This window comes from Strigops habroptila, chromosome 10, assembly GCF_004027225.2.
Source record: "Strigops habroptila isolate Jane chromosome 10, bStrHab1.2.pri, whole genome shotgun sequence".
NCBI classification, from domain to species: domain Eukaryota; kingdom Metazoa; phylum Chordata; class Aves; order Psittaciformes; family Psittacidae; genus Strigops; species Strigops habroptila.
The window spans coordinates 4,913,166-4,939,114 of NC_046359.1; the positions used below are offsets into that span (position 1 = coordinate 4,913,166).

General features: G+C 38.0%; 1 protein-coding gene across 5 annotated transcripts in view; it reads right to left on the reverse strand.

The window, feature by feature from the left end:
* PLEKHG1 (pleckstrin homology and RhoGEF domain containing G1) overlaps nucleotides 1-25,949 on the reverse strand; it is a 132,029-nt gene that overhangs the window by 87,800 nt on the left and 18,280 nt on the right. For 3 of the 5 annotated variants that reach the window (XM_030499593.1, XM_030499596.1, XM_030499594.1), the window contains one exon: nucleotides 9,056-9,130. The exons of the other annotated variants lie outside the window; for them this stretch is intronic. In XM_030499593.1, coding sequence (XP_030355453.1) covers nucleotides 9,056-9,104 — 49 coding nt within the window. In that variant the 5' untranslated portion in view covers nucleotides 9,105-9,130. The remainder of the gene's footprint in view (nucleotides 1-9,055; nucleotides 9,131-25,949) is intronic. 5 annotated transcript variants of the gene reach the window in all.

Below are 25,949 nucleotides of genomic sequence, written 5' to 3' on the forward strand. Positions count from 1 at the left end.
GAAAACAGATTTCTGGCACGTCACTTGAACAAAGTAGCAACATAAAATATGGAGGAAATTTCAAAAGGGGGGGAAGAGCACAGGTTTTAGGATGAAAGCTGATTTACATTTAAGAACTATTGACTTTACAGAACTTAAATGTATTTTGCAGCCTACTAGTGCAAATAAAATCCAATATTAGCACTGACAGAAAGGTTAACTGTTACTGTTGCTCATTTTCTGTATATCAACCCTGTGTGTCGGCAGCAGTCTACAGTTCTTGCTGTTGTGTTTCCACACAACAATATAGGTAGCAGTAAAACCCCTGGAATACATGGTAGTCAAAAAAACCCCAATAAAACAATACAACACCCACCCCCACCCCCCCGCCAAAACCCATGATGAAACTAGCAAAGGAAACTACATTAAATCAAGATTTCTAACATGACAATTTTCATTATAACTGCATCTTTTTAGGATGTTCTAAGTGCTGCAGAACAGTGACAAAATCGTCCCATTAAAAAAAATCTTAAGAGAAGCAATGGCTATCACTCCCGGCCTAGAAAGATTACAAATGCTAACATTTGTAATCACGGAATAGTACTTACGTATTTTCACTCCAGGTCATACACAGCTAAGACTGCAGTATTACAGAGATACCAGAATATACCATCTGCCCAGGGTCTTCTCCAAGAACTATTATGATGCTCAAATTACTTTTAAACAGGAAAAGAGAATTTAAACCTGCAACAGCTTCTTTAGGATCAGTAGCACAGTTCTGAGGTGATAAGCAAGACAGATGCTAACTAAGCATAACACCAAAATAAAAAATGCTATTTATGAAGGAATATTCAATTAATCGTTTTCTTTCAAGTGTTTTATACACATGGCTAAGCCCAAAGTAATGAATTAGGCACTGTTTATTATTCCTGATGGACATCCACCATGAAGGGAAACGTTCTCTCCTCCAATCCCAACATGGAGCACTAAGAATAAGCCATCATTAGAAGACTGCTGGGGAAGGAACTGGGGAGGAGGGGGAGCACTGGGTGCTCCCTTCCTTGCTGCACCATGCAGGCCACATCACTTGGGCTCCATCGAAGCTGCCCTCTGCCTCCACTGACAGTTTCAAGCACAGCAAACAGACCACTAAAATTTTTGTTCCAATCAGTAATGCAGATACTGGAAATTCATTTATGGCATCACTGTTTTATTTTCAAGCTCTGTGAGTTATTTCTGATGTGAATGTGATAAAGTTGAGAATTGTATAGTTAAAAATTCCACTAGTGATATTTTACTCCAGATAAGCATGCTCAGCTTTAAGTCAGGCTAATGTCAAATTAAAGTTTGCAGCTTAAATGTAAACATTTTTTAAAAAGCTCACAGTTAGGAGAGGGCATCTTCGACCAGTTCTAAATAGCATCCAACTGAGAGGAATATTTACAGTAGAATACACAGAAAATTAGTACACCACTAGTTTCTTTGCTTTAACAAGAAACCTTTGCTCCTCCAGGAATGTTTGAATTGGTTAGATTTCTCTCAACTTGGAACAACAATTTAGAAACAAATTATACCCTTAGCGTTCAGAAGTGCTTTAAAGAAACTAGCTGATTTTCCTAAGAACACATCACATTTGACTGCTTCATGCAAGGCACATTTAGTCTCCCTACTCTGCACTACTCATAGTTGGTTATTTCATATGTGCACATTATTTAAAAATCATTATACACATAATTTTGTATTGTGTACAGTTTATTTATACTAAAGCAAAAAAGTGCATCAAACTCAAGTGCTACACTTCTTAATTGCTTGAGAACTAAGAATTAATTACCATTGAGACAGAAGAGCAAAAATAATTCTTTAAAAATGGGATCAACAATGTAAAATTAAAAAAAAAAAAAAAAAACAAACCAAAACCAACCCACAGTTTTCCAAACCTCAAGATTAAGCAGTTCAAGCCACATAAGCTTTCTATGACTGGCAGATGACTGGAACACTGATCTCTGGTGGGATACCAGCCAGCCAGGACACCAGGGAAAGTGCTTGGTATTTGAAGAACAAGTTATTCTACCTGTTAATAGCCCAACCTTTGTAATCAGTGACTTAACCACCATTACTTTACAGCAGCTGCATCTTCGCTTCTGATGAGGAGCACGCTCTACAGTACTCAAACATTTCACAATGTCCAGAACAGTCTACCTTTCACTGCCCTAGATCAAGGGAACTACTGCCACCTCTTCCTCTTCACTCCACTGAGCTGGGGGAGTTTAAAGGCCACCCAGTTAACAGCCTGTTGGCAACAGAGAAAGTGGGACCCAACCATCACGACCTAGTGACTAACAAAGTTCATCCAAATGGATTCAGTGTTGCGGTTTAATGCATCATAACATTACCAGAGAATATGAGCTGCACTGCAGAACACAGGGGCTGCAGTCTGGTTGCACCAAATCAAGTGCTGTGCAAATACTGCTCCACTGTATTTGCATTGCACAGTGGTTGCTTTGGCTGTTGCTAATACTAGTCGACTGGAGCTAGCCCAAATTTCTCAAGAGAGTTATGACAAGAGTTATTATGCATTATAACAACAGTCTACAACCAGTGTTTCAAAGAAAGATATGCCAACCTCTCCGTGTGCACAGAGAGGGCAACAAGTTAGTGAGGAATGAGAAAGAGAATTTCATCACCCTTCTGCTTTGCTTTTCTCCCATTTCCAATCAGATTTCAGATTTCAAATCTGCTTTTTCTTCACCATCTTCTTCTATAAACACTAGGTTTAAGAATCTGATATTGTCTTTATACAGATACTTCCTCCTCCTTCAAGATTCGATTTTGGGAGGATTACAAGCTTCTAGAAAATGAGGTTATGAATAGTAAAAATGAAAAAAATAACCTGGCACAGGAAGATTTCATTAATGGAGACAGAGAGGACATAGCAATCATGTACTATATTTTTCCCCAGCATTCTTCTAGCTTCCAAACATTTTCAGCTAAAGAAATTTCCTTGTTTTGCAGTGGCTCATTCATTTGGAGCTGCCTTTCAGAGACTTCTCTGGTCTCCAATTCATGTAAATTTTTTACATTAACAATATCCTTTGTCAGGGAAATCCACAGCATCTACCACCTGCATAAATAGACAAGACCTTTTATGTTGACTCTCACCCATCCAGTGTTACCTCACAGCCACAAGTTCTTGTCCACAAAACAGTATAGTTGGTATACACTCTTTATTCCAGCCATCTCTTCAGTTAGGCAGCAAGAAGCTGCAGGAAACAGTGAATGGAGCAAGCTAAAATAAACTACTTCCAAAGAACAGGAGCAAGTAGATGAAATATACCATCACCATCCTTCAGCACGCAGATATTTTTGTGCCCATTTCAGCCCGGTGATGTACCATTAAGCCTATGAGTGCACTATTACCATAGTTATCTGTGACTTCATGTACACTTAAGATCTAAAAAGCTTTAGAAAAGATGCTTAATCTTCCATCTACTTCTCCATTTCTTTAAAAGAGGTGTAGTAATAATCAAGTGCAACAACAATTTTCTCCATAAAGATAGCACAAGACAGTACATTGCTGAATGCCCACTGAAAGACCCAGCGCTGTGCAGGTGGTAGCAAGTTACTAACCTCAAAGACCGTATCCTGGTCATTCTGCCATGAAAAAATCAGTCTTAGCAAAATCTGGAGGTAGAAATCTGATGCTATTTTCTTCTCTGCATTTGAAGGGTATGATCCATTGGGCAGTCTACAGATTTACATGGCTTCTTTTTGCTTGTTTTTCCTATGCAGTGTTGTGTATTATGGCAGAAATAGCACACAAACATAAGTCATAGGAGTTAAAAAGCTAAATGAGTTATCACTAACAACAACAGTAACAGCTGGTAGACTCCCACTTGTGCCATCAGGTACACAATGCAAGGAAAAACACTGCTGTTACTATAGGATATTTTACAATGACATAAGATGTTGCCCACTGGGATTTGTCAGTGGCTGTTTATAAAAGCCCAGGTGTAACATTTGTTTCCTTCAGGCTGAGAGTGTGAACCACAAAGCCAGTAAGGATGGATCCAGCTAGGGGAAGTCATGGCTTTTGCTTGGGGAAAGAAGGTGGAGGGGAAGGGGGAAAGGAAGAAGAGTTTTGGAGAGTTTAACTTCCTCACATCTTTCTCTTCAAAGATTTCTACTTTTAAGGCACAGAAAAACAATCAGTCAAGCTGACTGGAGAGATTTAATAAAGGTTTCCACATCCATATAGCTTTCCTAAGCATTTTGCATAAAGTTACTTGACTGATACCCCAAAAACTTTGAGTGGCAGCCTTCCAAATGCATTCTAAGGTAGACACCATCTGGTTTCTTTGAAAACAAGCCTAGCTATACTATGAAGGTCAAAGGGATCACAACAAAAAAATTAATCAGCAATCCACAGGATGAAGCACTTGTTTTTTATGAAAACCATTCAGTATTATCAAAATTTTCTTAAGCATTAAAAAAAGTTAATTCGTAATGAAAATTTTGCAATTATTTACCTAAATTTTTGCAAATGACATCTGCCCAACTCCAGATACCATCACAAGCAGTTGCTGTGAACCACAGCAGTCTCTCTGCAAGTGAGAGGAGGAATTTGTGCAGTGGGTGGGGTAGTCCTGTCACAGACCAATTTCCAGTGGTTAACTATACTAGAAGTTTAAGAGTGACTTTTCAGCAAACATAAGCAGAACAAATGCTAATTCCTTTGCAAGCTAAAACAGAAATACACTCAATCCACTTCCTGGTATTGACATAGCACATTGTTCTAAATGTATCCATTGTAAATAGAATATAATAGCTTTGCCTTAGGAAAACAGTTAAGAAACAGTTATACGTGGATAGTGGGAGGGGTTCAGGGGTTTTTTTGTTGTTTTTTTAATGTCTACTCCTCCTTGACAGCTACACAAGATTCTTGAAAAATATTTTTCACGTGGTACACGCACACTTCCATCTTTGCGCAATTGAATCTGGATTTTCCTCCCTACAGCACAAAGCAAGCAGTGACATTTATAAATGTAACTGTTGACTCTAAAAGGTTTGACAGAAGAGGTGGCAGAAAAGCAAATAGTCTGCCTGCTCATTGGAGATACTTGAGTCAAGGACTAAGTTACAGTAATTTAATTACAGGAAACTCATTTCTCAATTGTCTGCTTCTGTGTGCTTCATGGCTTAACTCAAGTATATGGAGCAGTGGGTCAGTGGGCGAGGGGCAGGGAGGAGTTTAACTGCCAGGTTAAAGCAACACTGACTTTTGATAAGTTTCCAGGTAATCAGTTACCTTTCCAACACTTTGCTCAAGCCAACTTGACCTTTATAAACATGAAAGGTTAATTGTTAGAAATTTGTAACCAATTTCCTTTTCTAAAAAAACAAAACACCATACAAAAAAACCCCAAACAAAAACAACAACAAACAAATGATAGCAAGAATATTTCTTTGGAAAAAGATCAAACAGCAATAAGATGTCTGGAAATAATGAAGAAAGTTCACATAAATATTTATGCATGCAAGTAGCAGTGATATTTTAAGCATGAGAAATGAAACACTTCTTCATTCTGATTCAGTCATATCAGTGAAACATTTCTACATTCTAGTAAACTGTATAAATGCTAAGTAAATAGAGATGCATATGATCAAAGACTATGGAAGTTTATCTTATAAGTCAGTGCTAGAGCAGCCCCTGGCATATGCCTGACAATTCTTTTTAGTAAAAGTTATCATAACATTCTTTGTAAGTAAGAGTATTTACGAGAATAAAACAACAAAACCTCTCAAAGTTCTAACTTCCAGCACTTATGATTTAGTACCACCAGAAGACACTAGTACCATGTTTTGTCTTCAGTAGAACATCTTCATCAAGACTTAAAAACAGGTGTCTAAGTGAAGATTCATTTTTATTCATTATTTCACCTTATTTTTTAACATTTAAAAATTCATTCCAGAAGAGTGATTAAAAACAAAGCATCCAGATTAAACCAAGTTTTGCTTTACTAAACATTGCATCTGTTAAAGCACTATTTTTATACAAACTGCTTGAAGAACTTCATAAGCTCTTATCACAACAGAATACAACATTAATTAGAAAATGAAGACTCAACATTAGCTTATAATTTTAATTAGTTTTATTTTATTGTATGAATTTCTTACTTTACCAGTATCTCACTAGTAAACCATCTAAGTACCGAAAGATGTGTTACTAAAATATAGAAACATGTGTTTCAAGTTGGCAGTAGTTATTCAGGGGTTTTTTTCATGCTAGCAATTTACAAAGCAGAGTGAAAAATATACACTACAACAAGTTTCACTGAAATTGACTGTTGCACCTCAAAGCCTACAGAGCTCATTTCCATAGCCAAGTAGTTTATCTATTTTTGAGGTTACTTATACCTAAGTCAAAAACCTGAGGTATAAGGTTAGGGAGGGAGGGAAAGTTAATATTATCTGGAAACAAAATGATGTGGACTATAGGAGTTGGACTATTTCCAAATAGCTTGGCGTGCCAGAGAAGGCCCAGCCACGTCCTTGCCCCGCTACCTTGGGAGCCCTGAAATTGCAAATCCCAGGAGACTAGCACTCACCATGCCACCCATGGGAACAGTTCCCTTAGGATTTCATGATTTAAGGCTATATATATGTCTACATACACACATTTCTATATATGTGTATACTGTATGTGTGAGAGAATACATAAACAGTAACACAACCTTATATGAGCAGTTTCTTAATGACTCAGACAATCATGAGTCTTATGTACATGGAAAATTTAAAGTCACAGGAAACTCTTATGTTTTGAGGGAATTAGTGCAGCAAAGCGTACACAGAGAAGATTTTTAGTTGTGGTGTCCCTAAACACTACAGCCTAATTTGGTGTCTGAAAGCTTTCCAGTCTTAGGTTTCCTTGATGTGCAGGACATTGTATTATGCATCTGATTGATTAGACAGACCTCAGAAGCTACTGAGAAGCACAAAAACCTTAAAGGTACCGAACAAAGTCCTCAGGGCAGCTTCTGGATCTCTGCTTAACTGCAAAAATATTTTTGGAATGTTTTTTACCTGTTGGCAGTGCTGGCAAGATGAAACCACATTTACAGAAACAAAGAGACACTGAAGGCTTCATGAGTCTTCCAAAAATTAAATGAAACTGAGAGCTTCCAGCTTCCCTCTCCTATACCTAGGCATCAGCACTCCTGTGTCCAGTTTCAGCTTTCTAATAGGGGGATGGAGCTAACAGGAAAATGATTGGAAACTATTACCTGGGATGTCCTAACCTCAAAGACTATGGTCTTTCCAGTGTCTAACAGATGCACACACTAGCTCTCACTCCTTGCTCATCCCTCTTCACAGACATCAATCTCTGTTTGCCAACATGATGAGGAGAATCAATCTTGGTTTGACGGCCACATGATGCTGTCAGTGACTCCATCATTAATGATGCTTTGCAGGGTTCTTTCCATTTCCTCCCCTTCCTTCCCCAAGACCCCTGCTCCCAGCCCATCTACAGCTCTATGCTACAAGTCCTACCCTCTCTAACTCCTGATGTAGAGCCAAAGAAAACCTTACAACTTGCTTACTGGAAGTTGCCTACGTGGTAAACTAAAATGCAGTTAGGAGAAAATAAAGTTGCCTTTCACAGATAGAATGAGTTTTCCCCAGATTTGATCTGAAAGTTTTACATCATCCATATGTTTTGCTTAATTTACCAGAACTCCTCTCAAAGGCTGGAGAGCTGAAATGTGGTAGTATCTACCACTGTTCCACATCCAGAAAAGAAATTCCATATATAATCAGTATCATTTTAACACATTTAGACTTCATTAATACCAACCACAGGCTTATTTTTAGAGAAGCAACCAGCATGAACATGACAATTTATTCCACATCCTAACTCACAGTACAAATGCAGGCTTTGGTTCTAACATCTTCATCATACTGCTTTTAGCATAAGAATTTATTTATAAGGGGGGCACACAAAATGTGAATCAGAGAGGGCTCAGTCTTTAAACAACTATCTATAACTGCTTCTCCTCTTGTAGTGAGACTTACCATAGTGTACTAGGCTTTATAGCAAATTTTAAGGCCTTTTGCAGTTAAGCATGGCTCAATACCCTTTACATGCAAAGAAATCTGTTTCTCTGCTGTTATTGATGCACTTCTTGAAAGTATTATTTCAGCATGTTCCTTGATGCCTTTCAAATACAAAAATATAGGTTCAAATGCAACAAAAATATTTAAAACTAGATTTTGAGATGCGTGTCTTTAGGTTTGGAGAGAAAGCTGTATAAACCAGCCTGAGCTGCAAGCTTCATTCAAACTAAACCAGGTATTTGAATGAATACAGCCCTTGTGCGAGAATGGCAATGATCTAGAAAGAAATTGTATACAAGAGCTGCTACAAGTTTTGCCACAAAACTGTCAGAAATACTTCACAAGCATCACATAAAACAGCAACTCAAATTTTTATAAAATATTTTAGTGAAACATTCAGCAGTGATTCTGAGGAGGGACTGAAATTAGCAGGAATACGATTGTTTTTAAAAAACAGATTTTCCTTGAAAACAAGTACCAAACTTTCAGATGTACAAATTTAAAGTTAATGGACCTTGAGAACAAAAAAGCACCTGATTTTCATAGAGACTGAGTATTTCATAATTCCACCGATTTTAGTGGAAATCATGCATATTGAATTCCTCCTTGTGTCGATCATCCCACATCTTAAATGTCCACTTTGGTTCTATGAGACTTAGGTATCCCTTACGTATGAAAAAACTGGCCTCAGTCACCAAGATCTCTTTATCACAAAGGGACATACATCTTCTCCAAAGCTGAAATCCTAGCAGCCCACTGGTCCTCCTCCCTCATTATATACTTTAGTAATAGCATGAACGACGGGCTAGGGAGGGAGGGAAAGGTTAAACAAAAAGAAGTCCCTGATATTTAGATAAACATGCAGACATAAAAGTAATTCAGACTTGAACAGTCCTTCACAAAATCAAAATGCTTCTTTTCTTCAATAATTAGTAAAAAAAAAAATTGAAGGAAAACTACTAACCTTCATTCCTGGGGCTGGGTTCTGTACCACCTGGTGTTTTATCTGGCATCTCTGCAGACGCAGGCTTAGGAAAACCTAATGGACCCAAAGCAAAGAAAGTGTTCTTCATCAAACCTAGTACACTTCAGTAGCACACTTCCCGTGCCTCATGACCCCCACAAGGATGGATTTTCCACCTTCATCATTTCCATGTTTGTATATAAGACACGTAAACAATCAAAACTCCCTAGAGATTAACTGCAACATCATTATCAGAGTGCCTGTGCTCAGCCGCCTCTAGGGAGCATGACCTATCATCCCCAGCACAAAATTTAGCAGAAATCAAATGGGCGTTAAATGACCTTGGCATTTTTAATAACGGAATGGTAAATTGAAAGCTGGATCATTCAATTACTGCACACAAACCAGAGTATTTAAAGAACAGATTCAGAATTGCCACAGCTACAGCAGCTCTCTGTTTCGAGAATTCATTTGGATAATCCAAAGCAATTTAAAAACTACTGTCCCACTAATGGCTTTGCAGATTTACCAGTTTAGCAGCTCTACATTAAAAAGCCGCTGTGCTTAGAACAGTGCATCTTCAGAAAGCTATCTAGAAACACTTATCACTCTCTGTAATGGTTTTCAGTAATGAAACAGTCTGTGAAATGTGTTGCTGTTTCCTAGATTTTTCTACATCACATGGAGATAAGTAGTACAACAGCAGTTCAACCAGGTGCAAATATGACAGCACTTGTACAGAGCCTTCAACGTTTTCCTGTAGCATTGTCAATTTTAAAAATTACACCTGAAAACTGAGGTCCAGTTATTGTCACTGAATAATATTTTAAGTGACTTCTTTAAAAAATGTGGAAATACATTGTATTTTAAAATCTGAAGGGTATGCTTCCCCTCATTTCTCTCATAAATGCAAACCAGTTCCACACTGTTGCTACAAATTGCAGAACATACTAAACAACTTAAAAAGACCCCCACATTTTTGATAAAAAGGCTTATTTCATCCCTCCTAGTTGTATCACCAAGTAATCAAGATTTCTTTTCATGTAACCCTCATAAACTTAATTCTTTTATGATTTGTCTTGCTTCTCTTTTCTTCTCTGAGAGTTATAACAAAGCTAGTGGAAGGATGAAAGATTTAAAGAAAGGAAATTTAGAGCACTTCTTTTCTTTAACATACCAAGTGTTGAAATACTTAAAAACCAGAATTCAAACATTAGCATTTATTTATTTGTAAAGTTCCTAGTTTTAATCTAGGAAGGAAATCTCCAACAAATATTACTGATCACACTAGGAAAGTAAATCTCTCTCTCTGCAGTACAGCCAAGTAGGACTCAGGTAAAATCCAGCAGAGAAGCAGCATTTAGCTATAAGCTTGCTGGTGAGATGTAAAAGTTGTAATTCTTGCTTGCTTTCTATAAAAATAATCTCCATTTATCCAAACAATCTTAGTGCAAAATTTGGGATATTACTACTAAAAATTTCAAGATCAGTCATATATAGTACCTTATAAAAACAGTCCTGTTAGGCTCTTCCAAATATTTTTGCAATATAATTATTGATATAGCTTTGTGCCTGCATCTTAGGCTCAGCTATTCCCATAGTCCCTTCACATTTCTGAATTCACCACTCAATGCTGCTACCTATTGCTTACTCCTCTGAGCACTTTTTCACAGAACATCCCGGTAAGACAACTTGAAATACATATGCATTCATAACTTATGAATAAACACAGCCATACTGTTTACATTTCTTAATTAAGCAAAACTCTTTAACAGTAACCAAAAACATTCAGATGTATGGCCATGCATTTTCACAGGCCATAATCAGCCAGGGCCACCCAAACAGTCATACTGGGAGGTCCTAGTTCAAGAAATTTTTTGTTCCTTCTAGTAGATTGGTTTGCCTTTAAAATCCTGAGCTGCTAAAAATCCCAGATCAGCTTTAACATTATGAAAAAGTAAGATCTCAGTTCCTTTAAATGTAGGATCTAAATCAATAGCATGCTATAGCTGAATTCATTCAACATTCAAACATGAAAACATTCAAACTTATAGCACATCAATGACGACAAAGTACTTCAAAAAAGTTTGCTCAGGAAAAATATAGATTACCTGAATTTCAGAGACGTATATAGTCCTTTGTCTCTTAAGTTATCTGTACTTAGCAAAGAAAATATTAAAGGGTTCCAATTATTCAAAATAGCTATTAATCGAAGAATCACAATTTTCAAATTTAAAGTTTTATAGAAAAATTTTCATTGGAGAGAAGACTTCTGTGCCATTTTTGTTCTGTCAGCAATTTATCACTGTACTCTAAAAAAGCATCGAGCAGCTTGAAAGAAACTTTTGTTCATCATAGGACTGTTTACAGCTGTAACTATGGAATCCAACTATATATTTATGTTGAACAAGGATCATCACTAACTGAAACCTAACCTGAACCTCCTCCTTTGTGTCAAATCCCTGGCCCTCAGTCTACATCTGTTCCAAATAGCTGGAAGTGATCATACTTTACAAAGTTGGTTGGATGTTTTCAAAAACTTTTCAAATACAGTGCCTTAGACAGATGCTGTATTACTTTCCCATTTTCCAGAGGAGCAATCAGCATTAACATGCAGATTCTGCTGTGGCCACTTTATTCACAATCAACATACGTGTTCCTTTAAAATATTGTATTACATTTTTAAATGCAGCCTTTTACATACTAAACAGTCAGTGCTTTCTGTATACAGATCAATACATGTAAAGCAACTGTAGCCCTGAAGTTCCACGTTACACATTGTGCTGTTAACAGTAAAGCCATCTGCTGGTTTATTTTTAAACGGTATTTGGATGAGTTCTTCCTTTAAAAAAAAAAAAAAGTGTAAGAATGTCTGGGAAGAAAGTGGATATCAGTTGGGTTTTTAATATGAAATATTTTGTAAACAAACAAGAACATTTGGATGCCCACACAGACCCTGGACAGACTGATGACTTCTCAGGTGAACAGTATTGGATGTTGCGTTTCTGAATGCAGAACCACTCAAAGCCAGTGCTCAGAATGTCCCAGGTTGCAGGATGAACTGCAGACTCCAAGGAAGGCTACGGTAAAATTCCCATACACATTAACATGACCAGAACTTGACATTTGGCTGTTAAATACTGCATATGTCTTTGTTAAAAAATAAGGACATCCATCCCAGATCTAGGTTTTGCCATTTGTTTGCCTATAAAATCCCTTCTGGAGCAGAAGCATTGCTGCACTGAACCGCATGAGAATAGCTTTGATCCCAGGTCACATAAACCATAAAAGCAAGTTTATATGCTAACATTAACACAATTCTTTCACATGAACCAAGAAGTGACACTGAAAGAAACTCTAAATAACATGGACAGAAAGGGTAGAAGTTATGAGGACACAAACCACTATATGCCATCAAGGCTCATTCCTGTTCCACCACCCCTCCTCCATACTAAGTAACATAGCAATACCTGTTTAAAGTGTTATTTCAAGTTAACATTTATTCCTTCAAAATTGCACAGAATTCTGATGTCTCCTTTCATTCCCTTCCAGCAGAGCTCTGGATGTGGGTATGAGCTTCCATTCTCTAACAGTCCTCTCCTTCAAAGTCCTACAAAAGTATCCAAGCTTTTTTTCCCCTGCACATTAACACAGACCAAAACTTTCAAAATTTGGGGTATTTTTTGGTGTTTGTTTTTTTTGTTTGTTTGTTTGGGTTTTTTGGTGGTGGTGGTTGGTTTTTTTTGCAAGATGCTACACATTTTGCAGATTTTCCCAAACCAGGTCACCCTTGAATATTCTTTTCCTCAGGAAGGCCAGTAACAGTGGCACTTTACACAACTGCACCAAGAGATGCGCTGGTCCAAACAAGACCATCTGATCTATGTTGGCAAGAAGGAGCAAACCCTCCTTTGCACATTGTTTGCCCCATTGATGAAAATCAGAGTATCACTCTCTCCTGCCTCCTTCTTCAAACCAGCAGAAATCTACAGCATCCTCTGCTTAGTTTCTGGAGCTAATCATCCATATTGCAGCTGCAATCCAAAAAAACCTAACTTTTTCCTCATCAAGCAAAGACCAAATCACAGAATGTCTTTGTCACTTTCATTCTGCTTTACTGTAATCCACTGTGTTTGAATGTGAAAAACATCACAAATGTTCTAGTATAAGGAATGAGCTGTCTGGCTCCTCTGCGGTTTAACTGCTATGCATACATCTTCTCCCTCCTCCAGGCTTTCCAGTAGCTTTGAATCCATTCCCAGTGCTATCCCAACGCTTTGGTCATAGTTTCCCAAACCCACTAAAAGATCAAGTTCAGCAACTAATCAGTGTTTCAGTCTGCAAGTCAAGACAGCTTATTTTTTACAAAGTAAGACATAATATGAGGTCTAGGAGAGAACATGACATGGTGTCTTCTCCTTCAAACTCTAGACAGAATGAACTTCTTGAAAAGATGAGGTGTATTCAACATTTGGTCAGTGTCCAACCACACTGCACAACTCCTTGCTTAACAACATATGCTGCTACCATGCCAAGTGAAACAAGGAGGAAACCTTCCCCACAGGGTCTTCTGGGAGGAGGAAGAGGGATCAAAACCTTGACTGACACTCCCCAAATACCTTTGTGAAACATAAATTCAAAGCCTAAGCAGAAAGATGTCAGTTTTAATTGGTGAAATGCACATATCTACTTCTGATGCATGAACTCTGTGTTGATCACAGCAGTTTCTCTGCAGAAGCAATAGGTTTCAGACTCAAGTCATTTCAGTGCAGGTTGTATGAAATTACTCTATATAATAATCACTGTTATTTTTCTTTCTGTAAAAATGAACCGTTAATGAGGAGTTTTGAAAATATCCTCTTTTATACATGCAACTTTGCTCAAGGTCAGCCCTACATTGCATATAGTCACATTACACCGCAGAAAGCTGATAGAAAGTAACACAACCCCTCTCCTGTGGTGCTGGGAAATCCTGACTGCGCTTTCTCATGATGATGCATTTCTGGAGTACAAAGCCACCCGTTCCAGTAAGGTTCCCGCAGGTGGCACTAGCTGCTTCTCAGTGCCACACAGGGCTCAGCACATAGTGCTCAAGTGCTTGCAGCAGAAACTACCTCTCACTTCTGGCCAGCATGCCAAGCAGGGGCTATAAACCCTTCTAGCGGTCAGATAGCCGAGTCATCCTGCTTACTGCTCAAGCCTGGATTTGGGTTTGGATAACCAGACAGCTAAGCCACTGTACCAACCTTTTGCTTATTTCAAAACTTCCTATCATCAGAACAAGCCACAATTTTTTCTAAAGCACTGGGCATTTTTCAAATTAGATACACATATATCGCTTCTCTCATGCCTTTGTACACTGCAGTTACTCTCATCAGCCCGCCCAGGCCTTCACAAAAGTTAAAAACCCACACACAAACAAACAAAAAATATCCATCAGAAGATTGTGTTTCGCTTGCACATGGTAGGTCTATCACTTCAGACACTTTCCTTTGAATCTAAGCTTGAGAAAATAGACAGACTTGGGTAAGGTGGCTCAGCACAGGACATGCCTGACACATGCTCTGATGAAAAACAAGGAAAAGCAGGATAAATAGCAAGATATTTAGGGACTTAAAGGCAAGTCCCAGCACAGACTGTATGGGTACAGCCGTACTCATAGCATAGCTGCCAAGTACAGCTATTGTGTCACAAAACACTGCTGCCATCTACTCAAAAAAAATCTACTACTCCACAAGCAAGCAATGTATTCTACACAAACCATTTTCTGAGCAATTTAAGCAGTAAGACAGTGTAATGCATTACACCTAGTTACTCCACAAAACCTAACCAACAGCATAGTTTTCATTGCTGAAATTTACAAATTTCAGTAAAACAGAGATTAAATATTTTAATTGAGCTATCATTACATTGTTTTCTGATTTCATTTCTTAGACAACACTAGTTCTACTGTTAAGTGCTAATCAGTGCTACACAAAAAAAAAAAAAGTGAATTTGAAGCAAACCCATTTAAAAAGAAAACAAATGTCTCAGGCACGTATCAAAACAAATGTATCAGACAAGGATGCATAGTTCGACATTTTCTTTACTAAAAGAGTTTATTTCCAGTACCATTAAATTGTGACTCTTTAGTAATGCATATACCAAGTGCTGAAATAGCACAAAAAAGCATTATGCATATACAACAGCTACAGCGCTAAAGAGCCTAAAAGATTTTAGGGTAAAATTCCTCGTATTGCAAGAACAGTCAAACCCATAGCCAAAATCATGACACATGCCATGACCTTTTCCTCAACAAATTCTCCAGTACTGTAAGAACTTACACAGTCATTTTATCATGTCACCTGAGGGAGTACAGCTGTTACAGGTTAAAAGAAAAAAAAATAATGTATTTTTTTAATTGATATTTCCACTGGTCACTCGCATTGCCTCTTACAAGATGTTTCTCTGGACATTTTTCTCAGGAGAAATACAACTGCAGGTGCATTAGGTCACAGTTTCCACCAGACAATTCTAGCGAGGTGCACAGCTTAAACCTCGCTACTGGGACAAAAGTTCTGGTTTAATAAATTAAAAAAACCCAACATTCCACAGCTGGATATGAAGCTGTCAAACCTCAGCAATAACAAAAGTTGTTTTACAGTGCACATGGTTAAGGAAATTGAAGAGGAAAGAGTTTCAGCAGTGTTGATCTCAGAATTACCCAGATTCCTTTTCAAAGCTCTGAACTTTGCTGCAATTAGGAGAGCTGCTGATTTGGCTAAAAAAAAAAAATCACGCAGATGCACATATGCAAAGTTTCCCCCTTTAGTCTTTTCCACATCCAAGCCTCTGGTGCCCAGCAGCTGAAGCTTTAAATTCCTGATTGAGAGCAAGGGCGGCTGCTGCAGTGATAAAAAAAATAACCCCCAAAACAATTAAAAAACCAACCAAAGAAACAAACAAGGGCAATAACCCAGCTAGCATCCTAACAGTCATTTTGTAATCCTGTTTTCTGTTAGACAGGAAAGAACAAAACCAAAATAACTCCAAACTTGTGTCTGGAATACATAGTAAAGAGCCCCTGATACATGCTTTCACAGGCTTTAAGTCTCCTCCAAATTGCTTTTCTATTACAGATGTTGTGTGGTAGCACTTTTTGCTTGATGGCTGTGCTTAGGATATCACTACACATTGTCTTGGAAAAAGACCACTGTTGTGCAAATTCGTCACTTCACCACAGGCTAAAGTAGTGGAGGAAATCAAATCAAAACAGGCTGTGAGGAAGCAAAGCTGTTGTTGGAGCACAAAGAATCCAATCAGAGCAAACAAGTCAAATAATAGTGAAAGTAAATTATAACATGCAAAGCCTTAAATTAATTTTAATCCAGTTCAATGTGATGGATAAATATTACTCAGTGATGGATAACACCAATGGATTCCAATATATCTGAAGAATTTTGCTACTATGGGAGAAACATACTGTGTCTGTGTGCATTTCGCCTCCTGACACTTCCTTTTTGCATTTCCACTTCTGTTACTGGAAATTTCTTGACACTCGCTGAGTGTCACACTTATTTTACAGAAAAAAGGAAACAATCTTGCCATCTGCTTAGTAAGGCCATCAGGCTGCGTATATTATGCAGCCTGAAATCACAGCACTGTGATAACACTGAAGGTTTTTCTGACGTTTGTTTTGTTTTGAATGAAAGCCTTATAGCCCTCTTAGAGAGCAACTCCTGGCATTTTAAGGTCATCAGAAAAGCTAATATCTATGGGACAAACAAAATTCGTATGTGTTTTAACTTTATGTAGGGTCAGAGTCAAGGCGCCAAGATAGGGAACAACATCTTCCTAAACTCATAACCAGTATGTAATGCAAACCTTGAAACCACATTCATGCACAACTTGACAAAGAGATAAGGTGCATCTAAAAGTAAGTACTCAAAGACTACAGAACAGTCCAATGCTTTTTAAGAGTATAAATATAGACAAGTCTATTTCAGAGTCAGCTGGTTTATGGGTATTTCTTCTCTCTGCTTAAATACATGTTTCTGAAAGCTCCTTAGAAAGAAAGGAAAAAAGACAAGAAAAGCAAAAAATGCTGCTCTGCACCAAATCAAAATCAGAGGTTTCTCTCACATGCACATTTTTCAAAGCACCACTGTTTTTTTTCCAATTTCACTAACAACAGAGCCATTAGGATGCATCAACTCCAACCAAGCTGTTTTACGTTTTCTATAAAATGCTTGTAGAGTGAAGCTTTGGCTTCACTATATATTTTCAAAGAAATAACTTTAGACCTCATTGTATTAAAAAACCCACAGAACAAAAGATCATACTGATGAAAGACAAAAATGTCAGAGCTGTCCAAAAGGTCCATTTACTTTGATAAAAATTTTCCTAAACAACGTTAATTCCAAGTAAACAAGAGAGAAAGATATTTTTCCCCTCAACTGTAAACTCCTTTGGAGAGCTACAGAGATGGAGGGGGGGAAAAAAAAAAAGATACAAAGGAATGTTTGGTTTGGCATTGCTGACACGTGTTCATGAAGGGGAAGCTTACTTAAAACCAGGATAATGGATAATTATCACTTCACATGTGGATCCTTTACTACATTTCTTTCCGTAGCACACGGCGACTGATACATTTTGCAAGGAAAGGGATGGGCACAGATTCACCCTCAGGAGAAGGGCTCCTACGAAGCCCATTTATCCATTTATCCAATATCCCATTATCCCATTTATCCCATTTTTTCCCCTCAACTGCAATTGCCTGAGCATGGTATTTCTGCTGAAATTAGAGGTTTAGACATGTACTTTATAATTATTAGACAAGTAATACTCAGTTGGCTTTTCCAGAAACTGTCATTTGGATGGATGGCCAACATACAGCCATGCATAACAAAGTTACCTACATATACCCTGCAAAACATGTTTTTTTCCCCACAGCCATCAGAGAAAGCCCATCTAACTTTTTGACTACAGTAAAGTGTGATTAGTGAAAGTTTCTGGGGTTTTGTTTTCATCACAGAGCATATAACATTAGGCAACAACACAGAAAATAGCATAAGAGAGTCAACAGTTAAAGCTTTCTGAGCCTTTACATGTTCCAGTGGCTCAAACACTGAGCCTGGCTGGCCCCCAGTCCTGGCTCAGGCAGCTGATGGCAGGACTGCTTCATGCTACTCCAGCTTTTCCTTCTCTCTGCTTTGAGCATACATACGTCTGTGTGTATGTATATATATACACACACATATATATATTTGTATACACACTGCACACACATGGAAAAAAGAGGAAATTAGTAACAGACAAATTAACAGTGCTGTGCACATTCACTTTGTCCAAATGAATGGCCTCATAACTCAGATTGGGACATTTCCTGTAAAAACACTCCATTATTTATTAAGCCACTCCAGAATGCAACTGTTGAAGCGTGGCTTGCAGACAACATATTTTCTAGAGCCAAAGTTTGCAGTTATCTACAGGACACTGAATAGTTGTGATGGAGAAGCCAGGGCCTTCTCACTGTACGTTAGTTTTAAATAATGTGTCCCCAGTTCAGCAGAGTTCTGTAACTGCAAGCCTAGTCCTATTCACTTTCGTGGCATTGAAATGTATGCGCATACTGCAGAGCACAGAGAAACTATACAGTTTCAAATAACACTCATGCTTAATCTCTGGCGAACCGCAGTTTTTTTTATATACACACATAAATACATGCATATATATTTTTTCATAAGAAAGAATATGGAATATAAAATTAAATATGACCAAGACGAGAGAGGAAATTATTTCACTCACTTATGATCAACACAAGTAGAGAGCCTAGAAGACTAAAACTGGTAAAAGTGAAAGCACACACAGTAACAATATTTAACCTGCTACAATTTCCAAAGGAATTTGAATTACCATTTTGAGAGAAGCAGCTGACAAACTGCTGAATAAACATTTCTTTTGGGTCAAAATGCAGTATTCCCTAGACAGGGGAAACTCCCTCTGTAATACCATAAACATACAAAGCTTCTTATCTCCAATATGCTTTCTTCGAAAAGTTGGATTTATTACTAAATGTTGCATCACCAAATGCAGACCTGCACTGGCCCCAGATGAGAACACTAGTTCCATTCAGAAAAAACACATGGGGAAAAAGTAACTTACAAATGTTATAGTTGGAAAAGTGATTTCCTTCAGCTGAATGTTTTTCTCCTTTCTACATCAGTCTAAGTCTAAGATCAGTTGTTTGTAAGTAATTCTCCAAGTCCACATTCTCCTCTCTTCACCTTCTCGTACTAGTGATGAGGGTCACCTTTTTTACATTTCCATTTTAATCACATTGAAGAGTGAATCTTCTTCTACATAGTTACTAGAAAATCAGAAACAAATCCTGCATTCAGCATCCAGCTTTCATTGCTCCAGTTGGGATGCCAGAATTACTGATAGAGGGATGTCTCTATCTATTCCCACCAAGCAAAATTTTACTAGAGTGAAAGACGGATCAAGTGTACTTCAACAACGGTAGAAGGCAGCATGAAGGGTAATCAAGTATTTCATTTCTATCGTGAGAAGATTACAAAAAAGAGCAAACAAACAGATACATAAAGGAATTCAGTTCTCCTGCATAAAGAAAGTTAAAACCAATACAATATCCCACTTATGTCAAGAAGTTTCAAAGGACATGTAAATATTATGCACTGTATTAGAAGTGTGGTGGGATACAAATAAGACAACTTCACAAATCACTGTACGTTAAATCCTATAGCAAAACAGTACATGAAATCTAACAGCAATAAGAAACCATCACAAACACTTGTTTCATTTTTATAATGTGTACAATCAACACAGTGGTTCCAAACACAACTAAAACTTACAAGTTACAAGTTTCCCACTAGCAATGCAATACCACTCTGCAGTACAATGGAGATGAGTATGTCTTTCCAGTTATGCCAATTTACGTAAACACAGAACATAAACTCAGGCCACAGGAGAGATATATATTTTTTTTTTTTTTTTTTTTTTAATGAAGCAAAGCTTTGTATTTCATTGGTCATTTGATCTAGTACTGGAAATCAACACAAATAGGGTTGGGATCTCTGAATAGGTCTGACTAAAGTAAATATTCAAGGGCATATTAGTCAAATCAGTACCAAGAGCTTCAGCCAGTTTCCAAAGCCTTTTGAATTCTCAGAGTGAAGCCCAGTGAATTCAGATGAAAGTTCCTTTTCTTCCATTTTTAAGGGAAGAAATAACTTAAGTGAACCTTCGGCCAAACAACCACCCAAGTTTAGTAATTGGGGAACAGACCTAAAGCACTGCCAAGACACACAACTCAGCATTTATAAACCTTAATGATTTATTCAAATATTAAGTACTGATGTACTGAACCAAAAAACAGAGATATTCCAGTAATGCTGTTTTAAGTTATGTAATTCCATCCTGGGTACATAAAAATCCCAGTTCCTCCATTCTTGCTGCCTAGCCCACATTTTGTACTCTGAGGGACATGGGCACACGGGGCGCATACTAACAACACCAAGTCCCTGCTGGATCTGATGAGAGGCACAGCCAGGCGAGACCACCACCTGGCCCTGCCTCAGCTCCGAGATGATGTCAGCCTATTCAGCAGGGCAACAGAGGAAAGGAAAAAAGTCCCTGCTGTATTTCAAACACACACAAAGAGCCAAGTATATTACCACAAAAAGCAGGAAACCACTCCATTCTCACCAACAGATGAGATTCTGCAGCCCTCTGAGCCTTACTGCATTTAGGTAAGAGGAGTAAGTAGAAGCAGCAGCATTAATTCCCTTTAGATTTTATGAAAGTTACTCCATCTCTTTCCCACCCCTGTCACTGTCCCCGCAGCCTGTGCAGTATTCCCAAGGGTATCACCAACCCACTGTCGCTTTTTGCCCAACACTTGCCACTACCTGCCAACCCACCAGGACATGTCAATTTAGCAAGTGCCAAGCCAGTTCCAGATTATTCTGTTTTCTTTATATATGCCAAAATATATATCATACCCAAATCATACCAGCAAATATGACCATCTTCTTCCAGGCCTGGCAACATTCTTAGGCACATCTGAATTTAAAGCAGATGTAACCCTATAGAATTGCTCTCTCAGGCCACCTATAGAATCATAGAATTTTTAGAGTTGAAAGGACCTTAAGATCATCTAGTTCCAACCCCCCTGCCATGGGCAGGGACACCTCATACTAGACCATGTCACCCAAGGCCCTCTCCAACCTGGCTTTGAACACTGTCAGGGATGGAGCATTCACAACTTCCTTGGGCAACCCATTCCAGTGCCTCACTGCCCTCACAGCAAAGAACTTCCCCTGTTTCAGTTTAAACCCATTACTCCTTGTCCTTTTTATGTTGAGGACACCAGAACTGCTCACAATACTCCAAGTGGGGTCTCACTAGAGCAGAGTGGCAGGATCACCTCCCTCGACCTGCTGGTCATGCCTCTTTTGATGCAGCCCAGGATAGGGTTGGCTTTCTGGGCTGCAAGCGCACACTGAAGCCAGCTCATGTTCAGTTTCTTGTCACAGACTTGGCTGAAATGTTTCGAGCATTTTTCTCTTGAATTTCACTACAAACTCCAAAGTTTTAAAGAACTCTGAATGAAGAGCCAGAGACAGATGCACACATCAGCATAAAAAGCAGAACAGGCAGGGGAGAAAAAAAGGCAACCATACTCTCTGGAGAGCAGAAAGCATAATTACATTCAACTGAACTATTCTTCCCTTATACGTATTCTACCAGCAGTGGCAGGATTCACTTCTACATTTGAGTCCTGACCTCTAAAATGGATCAGATACAAATCTTTCGAAAAGAATAATTTTCTGTCTCTATACCTGTGGACAATTTTCTCTGAAACATCTCAGTTCCTGTGCGGCCCAACAACTGGTGGATGCCTCCTTCATCTGTGTCAGAGTGAAAGATGTCCCACATGGAGAGTTCAGAGGCAGCTGCCCAGCTCTCCTGTAGCAAGAAATATGGTCTTATGACTGCTCCAGACACAACTCTGAAGTTTGGGCATCTCTGCAATGGCAGCAAGCTAGTGCCAGCATGAAATATGAAGCAGATCCTTAATGGAAGGGAGTTTTTTGTAGTCTGGGGGCTTTTGAGGGTCTCAGTTTTTAAATCAAATTCCAGTATGGTTTAAGCAAAGGCCAGTAAAGTTTGGGACGAAGCTGCAATGAATCATAACTATTATGAAACAACGGCCAAATTTTTCAGAACTGGTTAGTCATTTACACGAATTTGTAGAAAATGGGAACCCAGCATACTTAAGAAAAATAACTACAATGTAGGTTGAAGTAACTACCAAACTTCAAAATTATCTGTTATTTTTGAAAGTTTTCAGAGTCTCACACCTAAGTGTAAGAAAAGTTTGAACTATTTTAAACCACGTCTCCATGTGGTCCTTTTGTCAAGTCATTCTTATTATTTGGCTTTATTTGCAAAACAGATGTGGGGGGAACAACCACAAACAAAATCAAAGAATGAGGTTTGGATTATGTAAACCCTTCAGGGTTGAATTAACATAACTTTTATAATGTGTCTAGAATAATTTTGCCTTTTTCGAAAGTTAGCTGTCAGCAAAATTTACACACAAACTCATCTATTGGGTTCGTTTGTTATAAAAATTACTAGTTAAAACAGATTACCTGTAACTACCAGCTTCATATCTCTGAAGCTGAAGATTCAGCATATTTCTCTAAGGAAATAAGTGAACTGCTCCACTTTTCAGAGGAGTAATTACAAAACCATGATTTTCCTTCTCCAATTTAAGCACATATTAAAATTGAAATAGTAAAGTCCATTTCAACCACATGTATGTTTTGTGGGATTTTATTGCAGTTTTGCTCTTTTTTCTGCCCTGCAAATACTCTATCAAAGATCTACTTTAACTGATGCAGCAGAGTGCTTATTTGGCAAGATTGTAAGAAGATATCAAGTGAAATAAAGGCTTTCAGCCTTTCAACTGAAATAAATGAAAAAATATGTATTGGGAAGAAGACTAAAATGCCCTATAGATTCAGAACTGGAAGGAGATGGCATACAGGTTCCCCAGTGCCTGATTATCAGGCAGTGTTTTACATCCCACATTTCTTCTGGGCTGCTTGTGCCTGCCACCCCAGGAGGGCTGTGCTCTGTTTAGGAATAAGTGTGAGCCTGCTATTGTAGACTGCAGTGAAAACTCTACTCCAAACAGCATGAATTAAGTGCCGACACTTTGAAATATGCTTTGGAAGCCTTCTACCCTTTCATTCATCCTGTCATAGCAAAACACCGTGGACACTGGCATCTTCAAGACATCTAACATGAACAGAATCTTTGCAATCCTAGATTAACATGTAAGAATCATCAAGGCAAAATGATCTGTTTACTTTCAGTGATATAGATCAACAGCAGGAAGTACAATACTATAGAGATATTAAAATATTTGTGTTATGCCTATTTATAAACAAACATATGTTTACATTATGCTTTCCACATACACAAAGTGAAGTTCAGAGAAAGAAGTTTTCTATTTGTACTGCCAATTTATTTTAAGGAAAACCGCCAGCTACCAATCTTACTTCCAGCAAGCATGCAGCAGGCTTGTGTCCCTCATCTTGAAGACCAGTACCCAAGCAAGTAGGCTCATGCAGGTGAATTTCATGCGTCTCTCATTTACAGTTATTTATGCTATAGAACATACTCGAGTTTCGATAGCCTTACATCTGATAAAGGTACAGATAAGACAAACTATAATTTGACAATATCAGGAAACGAACCCTACTTTCAGTGTTGAGAGGCTGTAAAACAGCTTTATGAGAATTATTGTTTCAGGCATCTAAACAACATTTTGGGTTACAACCTAGGTACATGGAATGAGTAGCAAGTGGGACTAAGAGCTGGGGACTCATCTGATTATCTCACATGCCCTGTTGCACCACTGCAGATGAAGCACAATGACACTTGCGTGGCTTCCTCCAGTCCCCAGAGTGAAAAGCATTGAGGGTTTTTGCCTATCATCTCTCCCGTGGGGTGTGGGAATGAAATCAAAGCTGTTCTCAGGAATGGAAAACAGACAACAACATTGAATGGTAAATTTGGTTGGTAGGGATTTTTTAATTTTTTTTTTTTTTTGTGCTGAGCACTCCCACTCCACTGGACAAGCAGTAAAATTCCACCCCTGGAAGATGATCCTCACACACACACACGCAATTACATGTCTTTTATAGTTTCATCGAGCTTTTATTTCCTTGTTCTATGCATAGTCACAATACAGATATTAAGGTTAGCACAAGTGTGTTACCACAGGCATCACTGTGTCTCTTGAAGGCTGCTGGACATTAACAACCCAGCAGATGGTCATTACTCCAAACTCCCCACCCTCCATCATCATTAATTCAGGAGCAAACTCATTTCAAGGGGCTAGCCCCAATTCATAAGAACTCATTGTCCTGGCCAAATTAATAGCCTTTAGATCTTGTATTACCAGATGTGCTTCAGAGAGACAATAACATTTTAAATTATAATGTGCTGTTTAAAGTCCACTTCAATGTCATTTCTCATAAATATTGGTGTATGAGGCAAACTTTAAAACTGTGTATGTATTCCCAAAATAAACACAGAAAACTCTGTATTTTTGGTTTATATTCTAGACAGATTTGGCACAAGTGTCCTCAATTATCCTGCAAACCACTTGATCAAAAGCTCTCTACTGTGAGACTAAAAGTGGCACATAGTCTTTTGAAAGGTTTCACTTCACCCTGAAAATTAATAAAACCTCAACACTGATGTATCCAATAAAAAGGCAGTTATGGTGCCTGTTACATAACTAACACAATTTAGACTAATAGTAATAATAATAAATAGGACAAATCAAATTTGTAAGAATTGGAGTAGGTCAACTTCATTGATAAGACATCAGTAAAAGTTTTAATACATGTCAAATGGGGAACAAAAAGGAAGAGAGGGAATAATTTGTCGTGACTTGAGCAATGTCAAGGCTGACATTTGTAATCCTAATTTAAAATAAAATATAAAAAACCCACCACGATAACACAAACCAGAGACAGAACTTTCCAGAGACACTATGCACCTGAGACTTCAATTATATTGTTCTTTTTCCATAGAACTAAACTATATTTTCTTAAAATCATGTATCACAGAAACTTCTCTTGCTGATAGTTTCATTGAAAACTGTCTGTTTGTATGAAATGCTCTGTTTTCAATAAATTGATACTTTTCAACAAAATATTTCAGCTGAAAAATTCCTAACTGGTTTCACTTTTTAAATCATTCCCCAAGTGCAACATTTCATAAAGTCACATGCCTTTCCATACTTAAAATTCTACATTGCATATTTTAAAAGATACGCACTCACTCTCTTACTGGTATAAACCAAGGAACATCAGTGTTTAAACCTGTATGCATGGACGGTATTTTTGCTATTTCCACATGGAAGAAACATATATAACAATTACGATTTAAAGATCTTTTTAGTCTACCTTGAAAACAAAATTAGAAACTACACTTCCAATAATCTTTAACCTTCATTTGATCACAGAAGACTGTGGTATTCAAATACAAAGTATACAACTATGTTTACAAACTTCACACATCCAAATTACAGAGACATTCAAGGGAAAGCAGGGCTGAAATGTCTGTGGGGGTGGCAAACACACTCGGGAGGTGACAAGGGAGCAAGGGAAAAAGAAATACTTTCTTTTTAAAAGGAAAACAAAGAAAGAAAGGAAAATCACAGTTATGTCTCCTATTAAATACTATACTAGTACGTTTTTTAATTACAGAAGAAACTCACAAATCAAGAACAAAACAGCATTCGTTGTACTGCATGTAGGCAACCAAGGCTAAGTATGCATAGGTGATTTTTTTTCATGTATTAAAT